Genomic DNA, 11,311 nt, shown 5'->3' with positions numbered 1-11,311 from the left:
TTATCACAGCCCACCCCTCTCCTTACCTCCCCTTACCGTTACGGCCGTTTCCCTGGCCCTGCCAGGCTGCGATCCCTGGAGAGGGGGGATAGGACACGGGGTGCCCTTGACCTAAGGCGTCCAAGCCTGCCAGGGGGAGGGCTGTGTCACCAAATCATTTGATCAAAAAGATGCCAGGACACAGACCCAGTCCTCGGCCTGCAGGGTGACATCGAGGGCCTGTCCAGACGAGCTGGCAAAGGCCGTTCCCAGTTCCACAGCCTTTCCAGCCGTCCGCTTGACCGCTGGCTGACTCACTCCTGCATTTGGGAGACTCCCAGGTGCCAGGCTGCCTCCGGATGATGCCTCCACAAGGCCCTGCCCCCTGGGAGCATTTATTCCTGGCTCCGCACCTCCCTCCACAGATGGGCATGACACCACATCACCCCAGGGTTCAAGGCTGAAGGGGTCAGACCCACATCTGCCCGGCTAGTCCCAGCCTCCTCTCTGGGGTGTTCTATGGGGAGATGGGGAGGTGGGGAGAGCTCAGAGCCAGAAGCTCCAGGGTTTAGGGCCTGTTTTGGTTGTTTTAAAATACAGTTTAGGGCTTCCCTGGTGGCGCAGTGGTTAAGAATCCTCCTGCCAATGCAGGGGACACTGGTTCGAGCCCTGGTCCGGGAAGATCCCGCATGCCGCGGAGCAACTAAGCCCACGCGCCACAACTACTGAGCCTGCGCTCTAGAGCCCGCGAGACACAACTACTGAGCCCGCGTGCCACAACTACTGAAGCCCGCGCGCCTAGAGCCCGTGCTGCGCAACAAGAGAAGCCACCGCGATGAGAAGCCTGCACGCCGCAACAAAGAGTAGCCCCCGCTCGCCGCAACCAGAGAAAGCCCGCGCGCAGCAACAAAGACCCAACGCAGCCAAAAATAAAAATTAAATTAAAAAAATAAAATTAAAACAATTAAAAAATAATAATAATAAAATACAGTTTAATTGCATGAGTAAAAATATTAATTCAGGAAATATGAGAAAACACAGAGAACCATAAAGGACAGAACCACTCCAAATAACAATGGGTAATGTTTTACTGTGATTGCTTCCATCACACTCCTGCAGAAGCAGGAGATACTTTGTAACCTGCTCTTTCCACCTGTTGTCTTTGTGTTGTTGTTGTTTTTTTAATATTTATTTTATTTATTTGGCTGTGCCGGGTCTTAGTTGTGATACACAGGATTTTTAGTTGCTGCGTGTGGGATCTAGTTCCCTGACCAGGGATTGAACCCAGATCCCCTGAATCGGGAGCGTGGAGTCTTAGCCACTGGACCACCAGGGAAGTCCCAATCCACCTGTTGTTTTTGGAACGTCTTTCTGTCATAGTGTATATACTTCGTCCTTTCACGTGGCGGCCCAGCATCCCATCATAGGGCCGTGCTCTACCTGCGCCGCCCAGATCCTGGCCAGCAAGGCAGCATCGCCCGTCAGCTTGTTAGAGGTGCCCCACCCAGACCTGTGAGTCAGGGATCGGATGTGCAGTGACTCTGCATGCTCTAACTTATTGAAGCTGATGGAGGTTTATGCTTTTCCACCTTTTCCACAAGCAAGGCTGCCCTGAACATGATGGACACACTGGGTGGAGGTAGCAGAGAACAGGGTTGGAGCGTGGCCTTTGAGGTTCTAGTCCTGGTGTGGCCACTGTACAGTGGGCCACGTGGCTCTTCTGTGTACAGGACAAGAGTCAACACGTGCCCTCTCTAGTGGGTCATTCCATGATGTGCTGGCTCCCGTCTTAGAATATACAAAACCAGCTCCTTCCCTAATCCTCCTTTACAGTAGATTGTTGCTACTTCTTGTCTTTGGTCCCCTTCCTCCTGTTCTCCAGTGATCCTACTCCTCCCGGCAGGGTTTCATCCAAAGCAATCCACCCAGTGGCTCTTGCCAAGGTCATCACTGAGGTCAGTGTGGCTAAACCTGATGGTCAGTCTTCACCCCCATCTTCTTGGCCCATCAAGAGCACTTGTCTAGGCGATCACTCCCATGTCTCAAAAACACCCTCTGTCTCTTAGCTTCTGGAACTCACTCTTCCTATGGTCTCTCTCTCTCTCTTTTTTTTCTTTTTGGCTGTGCTGCGCGGCTTGTGGGATCTTAGTTCCCTGACCAGGGATCGAATCCGGGGCCCCGGTAGTGAAAGTGAGGAGTCCCAAATACTGGACCGCCAGGGAATTCCCTCAGTGGTCTCTGACTTCATCAGGTGTTGTCCTCAACTCCCTGACGACATTGAACACTGGAGTGTCCCAGTGGACCACGTCTCCCTACTCCGCTCTTCACATGTGATCTCATCCTGCATTGGGACTTTAAAAACCACCAGGCTGGCAACTCCCAAAGGTGTGTTTAGACTCTGGGGGGCTCTGAACTATATATATAGTTCAGGTATATACCTGCCAACTCAACCTGGATGTCCATCTGTCAACCTCCAATTTACAATTGAAAAACCATGCTCCAGGGACTTCCTCAGTGGTCCAGTGGTTAAGACTCCGCCTTTCACTGCAGAGGGCACAGGTTCGATCCCTGGCCGGGGAACTAAGATCCCACATGCATGTGGCGTGGCCAAAAGAAAAACAAAAACCGCCCGAAAACCTTGCTCCAGCCTGACCTGCTGCAGCCTTCTCTGTCTCAAGGATGGCAGCTCCGTCCTCCTTCCAGCCAAAGCCTAGGACTCTCAACTTCTCATTCATTCAAACTCACATCCAACCTGAATGATTTGCCCTCACAGTAGCCTATACATCCAAGCACTCCTCACCACCAGCTTCATGACCAGCTTGGTCCAAGCCACCATCATCTTCTGCCCAGATTATTACAATAGCCCTAACCAATCTCTCTGCTTCCATCTTTACCTCCTTAGTTTTTCTCAACATAGTCACTGTGAGTTTTTTTATTTTTTATTGGTATTGTTTTATTTTTTATTTTTTAAATTTATTTTTTATTGAAGTATAGTTGAATCACAATGCTGTATTAATTACTGCTGTACAGCAAAGTGACGCAGTTATACATATATATGTATGTATGTATATATATATATATATACCCATACATATATATATATATATACACATACATATATATATATATATATATATATATATACACATACATACATTCTTTTTCATATTCTTTTCCATTATGGTTGATCACAGGGTACTGAATATAGTTCCCTGTGCTATACAGTAGGACCTTGTTGTCTATCCATTCTGTATATACTAGTTTGCATCTGCTAATCCCAAACTCCCAATCCAACCCTCTCCCACCCCCCGCCCCCTTGGCAACCACCAGTCTATTCTCTACGTCCCTGATTCTTTTTGTTTCATAGATAATTTGTCTTCTTTTAGATTCTACATATAAGTGATAACATATGTGTCTTTCTCTTCCTGACTTACTTCACGTAGTATGATAATCTCTAGTTGCATCCATGTTGTTGCAGATGGCATTTTGTTTTTTTATGGCTGAGTAGTATTCCACTGTAGATACGTACATCTTTATCCATTCATCTGTTGATGGACATTTAGATTGTTTCCGTGTCTTGGCTATTGTGAATAGTGCTGCTATGAACATAGGGGTGCATATATCTTTTTGAATTATAGTTTTGTCTGGATATACATCCAGGAGTGGGATTGCTGGATCATATGGTAATTCTATTTTTAGTTTTGAGGAATCTCCATACTGTTTTCCACCGTGAGTTTTTAAAAATCATCAGTGTGTCCCCCTCTGTACAGAGCTCTCTGAAGGCTTCCTAGGCTCAGGGCTAGAATAGATTCTCCCTCAGAGCCTCCAGAAGGAAACAACCCTGCCGATGACACCTACAGATTTCAGAAATTCACCTCCAGATCTGAGAAAATAAGTTTGTTATTTTAAGCCACCATGTTTGGCAGCCCCAAGAAACAAATATACTAGTCAAGAATTTTTTTTACTTTCACTGGCCTTCTGTGAAGCTGTGATCTAAGTTAATACCTACAAGCAAAGGACAGTTGCGCTAAAAGGTTTTAGCAATGTTCCTTCCCAGGTCCCTCTAAGAGGACTCCCACCCGACAGAATGTAGAATTTGCCTCATACGTTGGCTGTCCCCAACTTCAGACTCGCAGGAAATGTATCCCCCAGAATGAGCTGCTCCTCCAAGGGTCCCAGCTCTGAGCCATCACGATCCTATCTTCCACTAACTATTCTCTGTCCTCCTGCCCACTGGCCACCCTAATCCAGGCTACTGCCACCTCCCCAAGCCCCTGGAGATCCTTCAGCTTCTCTGGTCATTTCCTCTCTTGTACCCTCTATTCAGCAGCCTGAGAAGTTTTGCAAGTTACAGGTTTGACTATTGTCCTTCCACTGATTAGGAGCCTCTGCAGCCTCCCGTGCTCACGGGTCAAGTCTGAACACGTGTCAGCCGCAGCGGACTGTGCCTCCACCCCCACAGCCCCGCCCCGGGTCACCCCCCGGGTCACCGCTGCAGATGTAGCTCACAGCAGGCCACCTCCAGTTCCCTCGTCAGCAGACTGAGCCCCATTTCTCATGTCTCCCCACTTCCTCTGAGTGGAGAGGAGGAGCAAGGGAGCATCATGGTACCTGCCCAGTGGGGAGCATGATGGCAAATGTTCTGGAAGGTACTCAAGAGAAAAACAGAAAAGACAAAGTCCTCTGAAGGTATGTCACAGGACATGAACTGGGTCAAAGAAAAGAACCAAGACTTGACAGATCAAATCTCAATGGTCAGCTACAGCGTTAAGAGCTGGGGGTCTGAACATAGCACAGAACACACGGTCATTTACTGAAAAAGAGTCAACTTTAATTGTAACTGACCAAACTGCATCCAGGAATGTCTCTGAACAATTGAACAAAGAAACACGATAAAATTGTCCTACTGAAGAAACCAAGAGTTTCCACCAGCCCCAGAGCTTCTGAGGGTTAGGCCAAGAGCAGCCCATTCCCAAGGCCGGTTCTGTCCCCCACGCCAGCTTCTCATCCCATGAGGAGGGCTGGGGATGGGTGAGGGACCTGTCCCCTCCTCCCAGCACGCTGGGATCTCTTAGAAAGTCACCAGTGGGGTGTGCCTTTCCTCTCATCTCATTCCTGTCCTAACGTAAATGGAGACCCTCTGGGAATCACCCCAAAAGCCAGGAAACAAGGTGAGGCAGCCCAAGTGCCTTCCTGGACTCTCAGCCAAAGCTGTATTCCAGTCTGCTCGGTTGTTTCCTGATGCCCAGGGTGGGGATTAAATAAAATATGCACTAGAGAAAAAACTCAAATGCCCCCAAATCTCAACAACACAAGTCACAGAGCAGAAGAAAAAATAAAACAACTGCCCTAATGAGAAGCAACAGCGGCCGGCCCTCAGAAGACACGTTCAAACTCCGTCTGGTTGGTAGTGGCGGGATTGCGGCTCTGGTTGGTGGACTGCTGGGTGATCTGGCTGCCCTTCCGGCGCGGTGGTGCGAGGTACTCAAACATGGACGTCAGGTGGGTGGACAGCATGCCCTTGAGGTCCGAGGGCATGGGGTCGGACCAGAAGAAGTCGTGGTTCAGGGCGTCATCACTGTCGATGCGCTGGGCGGGATCCAGCACCAGCAACTTGTCGATGAGGTCCAGTGCGTAGGGGTCACGCACATAGGCCTTCAGCCTGTCCTTCACCTTCCGCTTCTGGCCCTTGACCAGGTCCAGTTTCTCAAAGAGCTCGTACTTGTCCACATTTGGCCACACCTGGGGTGGGAGGCATGGAAAAGAGAATGTAGTCAGTTCAGGGGGTACGTGGCTGGTCCACCGGTCAAGCACTTGAAGGGACTAAACATTCTCCGTTCAGAGGCTCCCAGACGGCCCCTAGAGGGCAAACTTGACCCCTCCAAGGTGAAAGCAGCAGGGACCACATATTTGGCAAACACCAAGTACGGGGCCCTTTGACACAAGTTGTCCGGCGTACGTGCACCGAGCCTGCTGCAACCACAGTTGTCTCACAGCAGAGCAGCTCAGCTCTGAATTGAGGGGCTCAGACGCCCTCCCCAAAGCCACAGAACTAAAGGGAAGCAGCCGAGACTTGAACAGTCCGCGTGGCTCTAAACAGCAGACCCCAACCACCCACCAGCAACCTCTCCGGAACGGAGCTTTTCCTCTACTCAGCACCCAGCCCTCCCCTGCCAGGCAGGCTCCTCGGCGGCCCGACTGCGCACCTCAGGGGTGATGGAGCCACAGAGCTGGCTGATGAGGGCAAGCTGGTGCTGCTCTGTGTTGCCCTGCATGATAGGGCTGCGGGTCCACATCTCTGCCATGATGCACCCAGCACCCCACAGGTCAATGGGGGGGCCGTAGTCCCGCTCCCCTGAGAAGAAGAGCACAGCAGGAGGGCCCCTTGAGCCCGACAGCCTCCTGAGAGGCAATGCCCCCGGGCCGGGGGCTCAAGAAGCCCTGGCAGTGGGGAGCTGAGGCCAGGTAAGTGCCCAGCCCCTGCTTCCCTCTGCCAGCTCGGGAGAGTCCTCACCGAGCAACAGCTCCGGGGGCCGGTACCAGAGCGTCACCACACGGTTGGTGTAGCGGTTGGGCTGGCTGTTCTTGGCCAGGCTGAAGGCCCGGGCCAGCCCAAAGTCTGCCAGCTTCAGAACTCCATCACGGGTGATGAGCACATTAGCCGCCTTCATGTCCCTGTGAAGGATCTGCAGGAAGCACACAGGTGAGGGTTCCCGAGGGTCCTTCAGCCACACCCACCCCACAGTGAGAGCAAAGGCCAGCCCCAGCCTTGGTCTCTCCTCCCCTACTCTGGCCCCCACCTTGTTCCTGTGGATGTAGTAGAGACCATTGAGCAACATCTGCATGACCCTCTTGATCTCAGACAGTGTGAACTTGACTAAGACGTTGCTCAGCAGCCCGGCAAGATCATGCTCGCAGAAGTCAAACACCAGGTATATACTGCCTTTGCAGCGGTTATAGGGGGAAGCTGAGACCGGAAGAATGAGGGGGAGAGAGAGGGACAAGAAAAAAAATCAAAAATCTCATATGCAACTCACTTTCCCACAAGCAGCTCCTACCCTCTCTAACCTATGGACCCCTGGATATCCAGGTGCGAATTCCTTCACAGGTAAAATATTTTCTGAGCGCCTTCTCTGGGCTGGGTACTGTGGCAGGCCCCGAGGAGGCACCTGCTCTGATGAAAAGGCCAGAGAAAGCAGTCACACTTGGTATGTCTGGGTTAAGAAGAGGCAATGTAAGTGTGTCCACTTCCAACTTTTGCAAACAAAACCTTAGGCAATAAGCCTCATTTTCTCAATCTGAAAATGGGGATGAGATCCGAACAACTTACCTTTGGTTCGACAGATCTCAATCAAGTTGACCACATTCTCGTGTTTTAGAAGCTGGAGGATCTTGATTTCCCGCAAGGCTGTAATGGGGAACTGGGTGGGAAAAAGACAGGAGAAGGTCAAAAGTGGGTGAGCGCACCACAGACCAAGGAACTGGCCAGAGAGTCCACAGGAAGGGTCAAAGGTTGGGAGACAGAGTAAGAGCGTAGGCTCTGAAATTAGCTGTCTCAAATGCCATATTTGTAAAATGGGTGTAATAGTATGTAGCCCTCAAGGAGCTGGTTTCAGACAATGAATTGAAATAATGATACTTCACACAAATGCTCTATTACTAGTTATTAAATGCTCCACAGTTTCTTCAACCTTGTAAGTTTTAGCTCTATGCCTGTGTTTAACTGTTAGGTCGTTAACAAATACAAAAATAAAGAAGCAAGTCTCTTGAAAGCTCGACTAGAGCTAAGATCAGGCGGGGGGTGGAAGGCACTGTTGTTTTTCAAGTGAATACCAGTCACCCTTTTAAAGTCATTGCATATAACTTATTATTATTTTACATTCAACAAAATTAAACTCTAAAGAAAAAGTGCTCAAAGACTTCCTAACTTCAGGAACCAAGGTGCACTCAGTGCAAGCATGAGCTCCCCCTCCTGGCACCAACCATCTTCACCTAACAATGAACTATGAAGCGCTTTAAAACATTTGAATTAAAAGATTTAACTTGGAAGTCAAATTCCCTGGAATATGGAAATTTCCAAACACGTAAACTGAATCTATACGTTAAGAGTCCCAAAAGCAGCAGGGTGGAAACCCAACCTCATGCCCAAGGGAGCTGGCCGACCTGCCCACCCCACCCATACTCACCCCCTCCTTCTCGTTCTCCATCAGTACCTTCTTCAGAGCCACTTTTTGGCCGGTCTTGCGATGCTTTGCCTTAAACACCTCCCTGCAGGCCGAGAGGGGGACCCAAGAGGACTCTTTAGGCCATTTCCGCAGGGCCCGCCCCTCCCCCACCAGAGGAGAACAGGAAGGGGAATCCGGGCGGGGCTGGGCCGGGTACCCAGGGCACTCGGCTACCCCACCACGCGGTGTCTTCGGTTCCTCTCCGAGCCTCTACCTCCTTCCCTCTGCCCCTTCTCCCCACCCGGCAGTCTCGCGGAGAGATCCCGCACCACTCACATGCTCCTCTCTGCAACCCCTCCCTGCCCCTCATCAAGGGCCTCAAGCTCCTCCCCGCCAGCCGGCTCTGTCAGGCCCGGGCGGGCTGCGACGCGGCCTAGCGAGACCAGGGGACAAGTCTGTGGCTAAATGGCTTCCCGACCAACTGGGCCCGGGCCTGGGCGTCCCGACGTCGGCCCGGAGGGGTGCAGGCTCAGGGCTCCCGGTCCCTGGGGGCCAAGACTTACCCGAAGGTGCCTTGGCCGATTTTAGCGAGCTTCTCGTATTTGGACACCTCATCACAAAAGGGGCATTCCACCGAGTCGTACTGCTTTGCCATGGCCGCCTCCAGTGCGCCGCCGCCACCTCCAGCCGCCGCCGCCGTCGCTGCTCCCGCTCCAGGTCCCGCCGCCGTGCTCCAGGCCCCTCCGCGGCCGCGCCACTTCCGCCTCCACGGCCACTTCCGGCCTCGCGGCGCCGACCCCACCTCTTCCGTCCGCCGCCCGCCGCCAGGCCCCCTGGGACTTGTAGTTCCCGAGAGGCCAGGAGGAGCCGGAGCTGCAGAGGCGCCTCCGCCACCGCCGCTGCCCCCGCCTCTGCCGCCGCCACTGCTGGCGGCGGCCCCGATCGGGGGCGCGGGGAGTCGGGGCGCCGGGGCTGGGGCTCGGGGTGGTGCGTCCCGCTGCATCGGCTCGGGCCGCCGCCGCTGCCGAAGCCGCTGCCGCTCTGGCGCCCGATCCGGGGCCAGCCGCAGTGCCCTGCTCCTCCTCCTCCGACGGCGCCGCCTCCGCCAGGCTGCGCTGGGCGCGGGGCGGGGGGGCGGCCCCCGAGCCGCGGCCTGGGGGCTCCCTGGCCGGGCCCGGGCCCGGGGCGGCCGGGCGAGGGGGCCGGACGGGAAGAGCCGATGAGGAGGCGGCCCGAGAGCCCGGGAGGGGGCGCGTTATAAAGGGGGAGGTGCCCCAGCCTCGCCCTCCCCTCCCCCTCCTCCCGCCCCCTCACTCCTCCCTCCCACCCTTCGCGGCCGCACCTGCCGCCGCCGCCGCCGCCGCCGCCGCCGCCGCCGCCGCCCGCCCGCTCGTTCGCCCGCTCCCTGTCCGCCCGCCGCCCTCGGCGCGTCACCGCCCGCGGCCCCTCCTCCGCCTTCGGAGGTGGGGCCCCGCGCTCTACACCTGGCTGCGGGGCGACTCGCCGCGTGCCTCAGTTTACCTACACGTGCTAGCTGCCGCGGGGAGCCCCTTCCTCCCCAGCTCGGGGTGCACCCCCTCACAGGCGAAGGCGGGAGGTGCCGAGGGAGCGGCCTCCGGCCTGGGTAGGAGAGAACGGCCCCCACCGCCGCCTCCCCGGGCCCCTGCCACCCGCCGTTGATATGGCAACTGACAGCCGCCAGGGGGCGAGGCGACATTGGTGGCGGCGAGCGAGCAAAGCCCAGGCTTTCCAGCCCTGGACCCCCTGTTTCCGGGAGGCAGGGATGAAACCCACAGGACCCCCGTCCCCGCTGAGCTGCGCCCGAGCTGGTCGCGCCCCGGGTCAGTAGTCACAAAAGTAGCTAGCATTTACTCTGCACCCTTGTGTGCTCAGGAAGTGCTGGGCGTTCCTGCTGAATCCTTAATCAACAGCCCCATAGTCAGGATCACTAACCAATTTTACAGAAGAGCACATTGAGGCTCAGAGAGGTGAGGTCATTTGCTCAAGGTCACACGGTGACAAAGCTGGGACTCGAACCTTGTCTGTCTGAAACTGAAGAGGATTCTCTTGACTCAGGCTATTTACAGTCTGTCCAGGAGGACAGCAGTCATGCTGTTTGAGGCCTGTTGTCCTTATGTGCCAGGCACCAAGCCCACCATTCACCCATCTCCTTCTCTGGTCCTGTGCCCCCTTTCCCTACCCTGGCCCTTCCCCAGCATCTTTCTGATACCTTTCTGGCTCCAGGAGCCTCCTCTTTCTTCCTCCAGCCCTACTCAAAAACTAGCCCCCAACAAGGCTGTCTTTCCAACTCCTCTGCACCTCTTCTATCTGCCCCTCCTCTCCAGTCCTCTGCCAATGGATCCTGAGTCCTGTCCTCCCCAGTCTGCCCTCTCCATCTGTCCCCCTTGGAGCACCCGCCAGATCATTCTGAAGTGGAGTCTGTATGTATTTCCCTCCACTGTCTTCAGGAAAACCCAAATTGTGACATTTGAGGCTCTTTCCATCTTCCCTCGCAGGCTGTGGCCACACTGTTTCCTGCCCCCTGGGCCTCCTTGCCTTCAGGGCTGTGCTCTCTGATTGCACCCCAGTACCTTTTCTACCTGCAGGAAGCCCCGCGCACCGGTTGCTCTCCACCTCTTAGCTTACATGGCTTGGCCTTGAAGCTTCCTTGTAGGAGCAGTCAGGAATGGGTCTGGTGATCCTGGTGTCCCAAGAGACCCTGTTCTGCCATGGGGGACCCTGCCAGGGAAGGTCTTGAGGGTCAGGTGAGGAGCAGAGAGCACTCTCCTGAAGGCAGTGTAGACCAGCAGGGGTTTGAGGCATGTCAGGGAGTGATCTGGGGTCAGCTTCTTGGGCACACTATTAGAAGCAGAGTGGCCATTGGCTAAACTGGGGGTGGGGAGGGCAAGGAGGGAGAAAATAACAATTGTAGGGCTTCCCTGGTGGCGCAGTGGTTGAGAATCCGCCTGCCAATGCAAGGGACACGGGTTCGAGCCCTGGTCTGGGAAGATCCCACATGCCGCAGAGCAGCTGGGCCCGTGAGCCACAATTACTGAGCCTGCGCGTCTGGAGCCTGTGCTCTGCAACAAGAGAGGCTGCCATAGTGAAAGGCTCGTGCACCGCGATGAAGAGTGGCCCCCGCTTGCCACAACTAGAGAAAGCCCTCG

At 54.5% G+C, this 11,311-nt stretch overlaps 1 protein-coding gene across 1 annotated transcript; it reads right to left on the bottom strand.

Moving 5' to 3' along the window:
* Nucleotides 1–4,788: 4,788 nt before the first annotated feature.
* On the bottom strand, nucleotides 4,789–9,422 carry CDK9 (cyclin dependent kinase 9). The gene is made up of 7 exons (XM_007194635.2): nucleotides 8,708–9,422; nucleotides 8,166–8,247; nucleotides 7,310–7,400; nucleotides 6,780–6,946; nucleotides 6,494–6,665; nucleotides 6,186–6,334; nucleotides 4,789–5,721 (listed from the first exon to the last, which is right to left on the bottom strand). Exons 1-7 carry the CDS (start codon nucleotides 9,145–9,147, stop codon nucleotides 5,356–5,358), a joined length of 1,467 nt encoding a protein of 488 aa, XP_007194697.2. The 5' UTR covers nucleotides 9,148–9,422; the 3' UTR covers nucleotides 4,789–5,355.
* Nucleotides 9,423–11,311: the final 1,889 nt, after the last annotated feature.

Source organism: Balaenoptera acutorostrata, chromosome 6 (assembly GCF_949987535.1).
Source record: "Balaenoptera acutorostrata chromosome 6, mBalAcu1.1, whole genome shotgun sequence".
Classification (NCBI taxonomy): Eukaryota; Metazoa; Chordata; class Mammalia; order Artiodactyla; family Balaenopteridae; genus Balaenoptera; species Balaenoptera acutorostrata.
This window is presented reverse-complemented; position numbering and strand designations above follow the sequence as displayed.

What these genes read in the sequence shown, in the direction of transcription:
- CDK9 (XM_007194635.2), bottom strand. Translation starts at nt 9,147, where the DNA reads ATGCAGCGGGACGCACCACCCCGAGCCCCAGCCCCGGCGCCCCGACTC. An exon ending in ATCGGCCAAGGCACCTTCGG is followed by an intron (nt 8,248 to 8,707) that starts GTAAGTCTTGGC and finishes CTCGGCCTGCAG; the next exon opens with GGAGGTGTTTAAGGCAAAGC. An exon ending in TGGAGAACGAGAAGGAGGGG is followed by an intron (nt 7,401 to 8,165) that starts GTGAGTATGGGT and finishes TTTCCCACCCAG; the next exon opens with TTCCCCATTACAGCCTTGCG.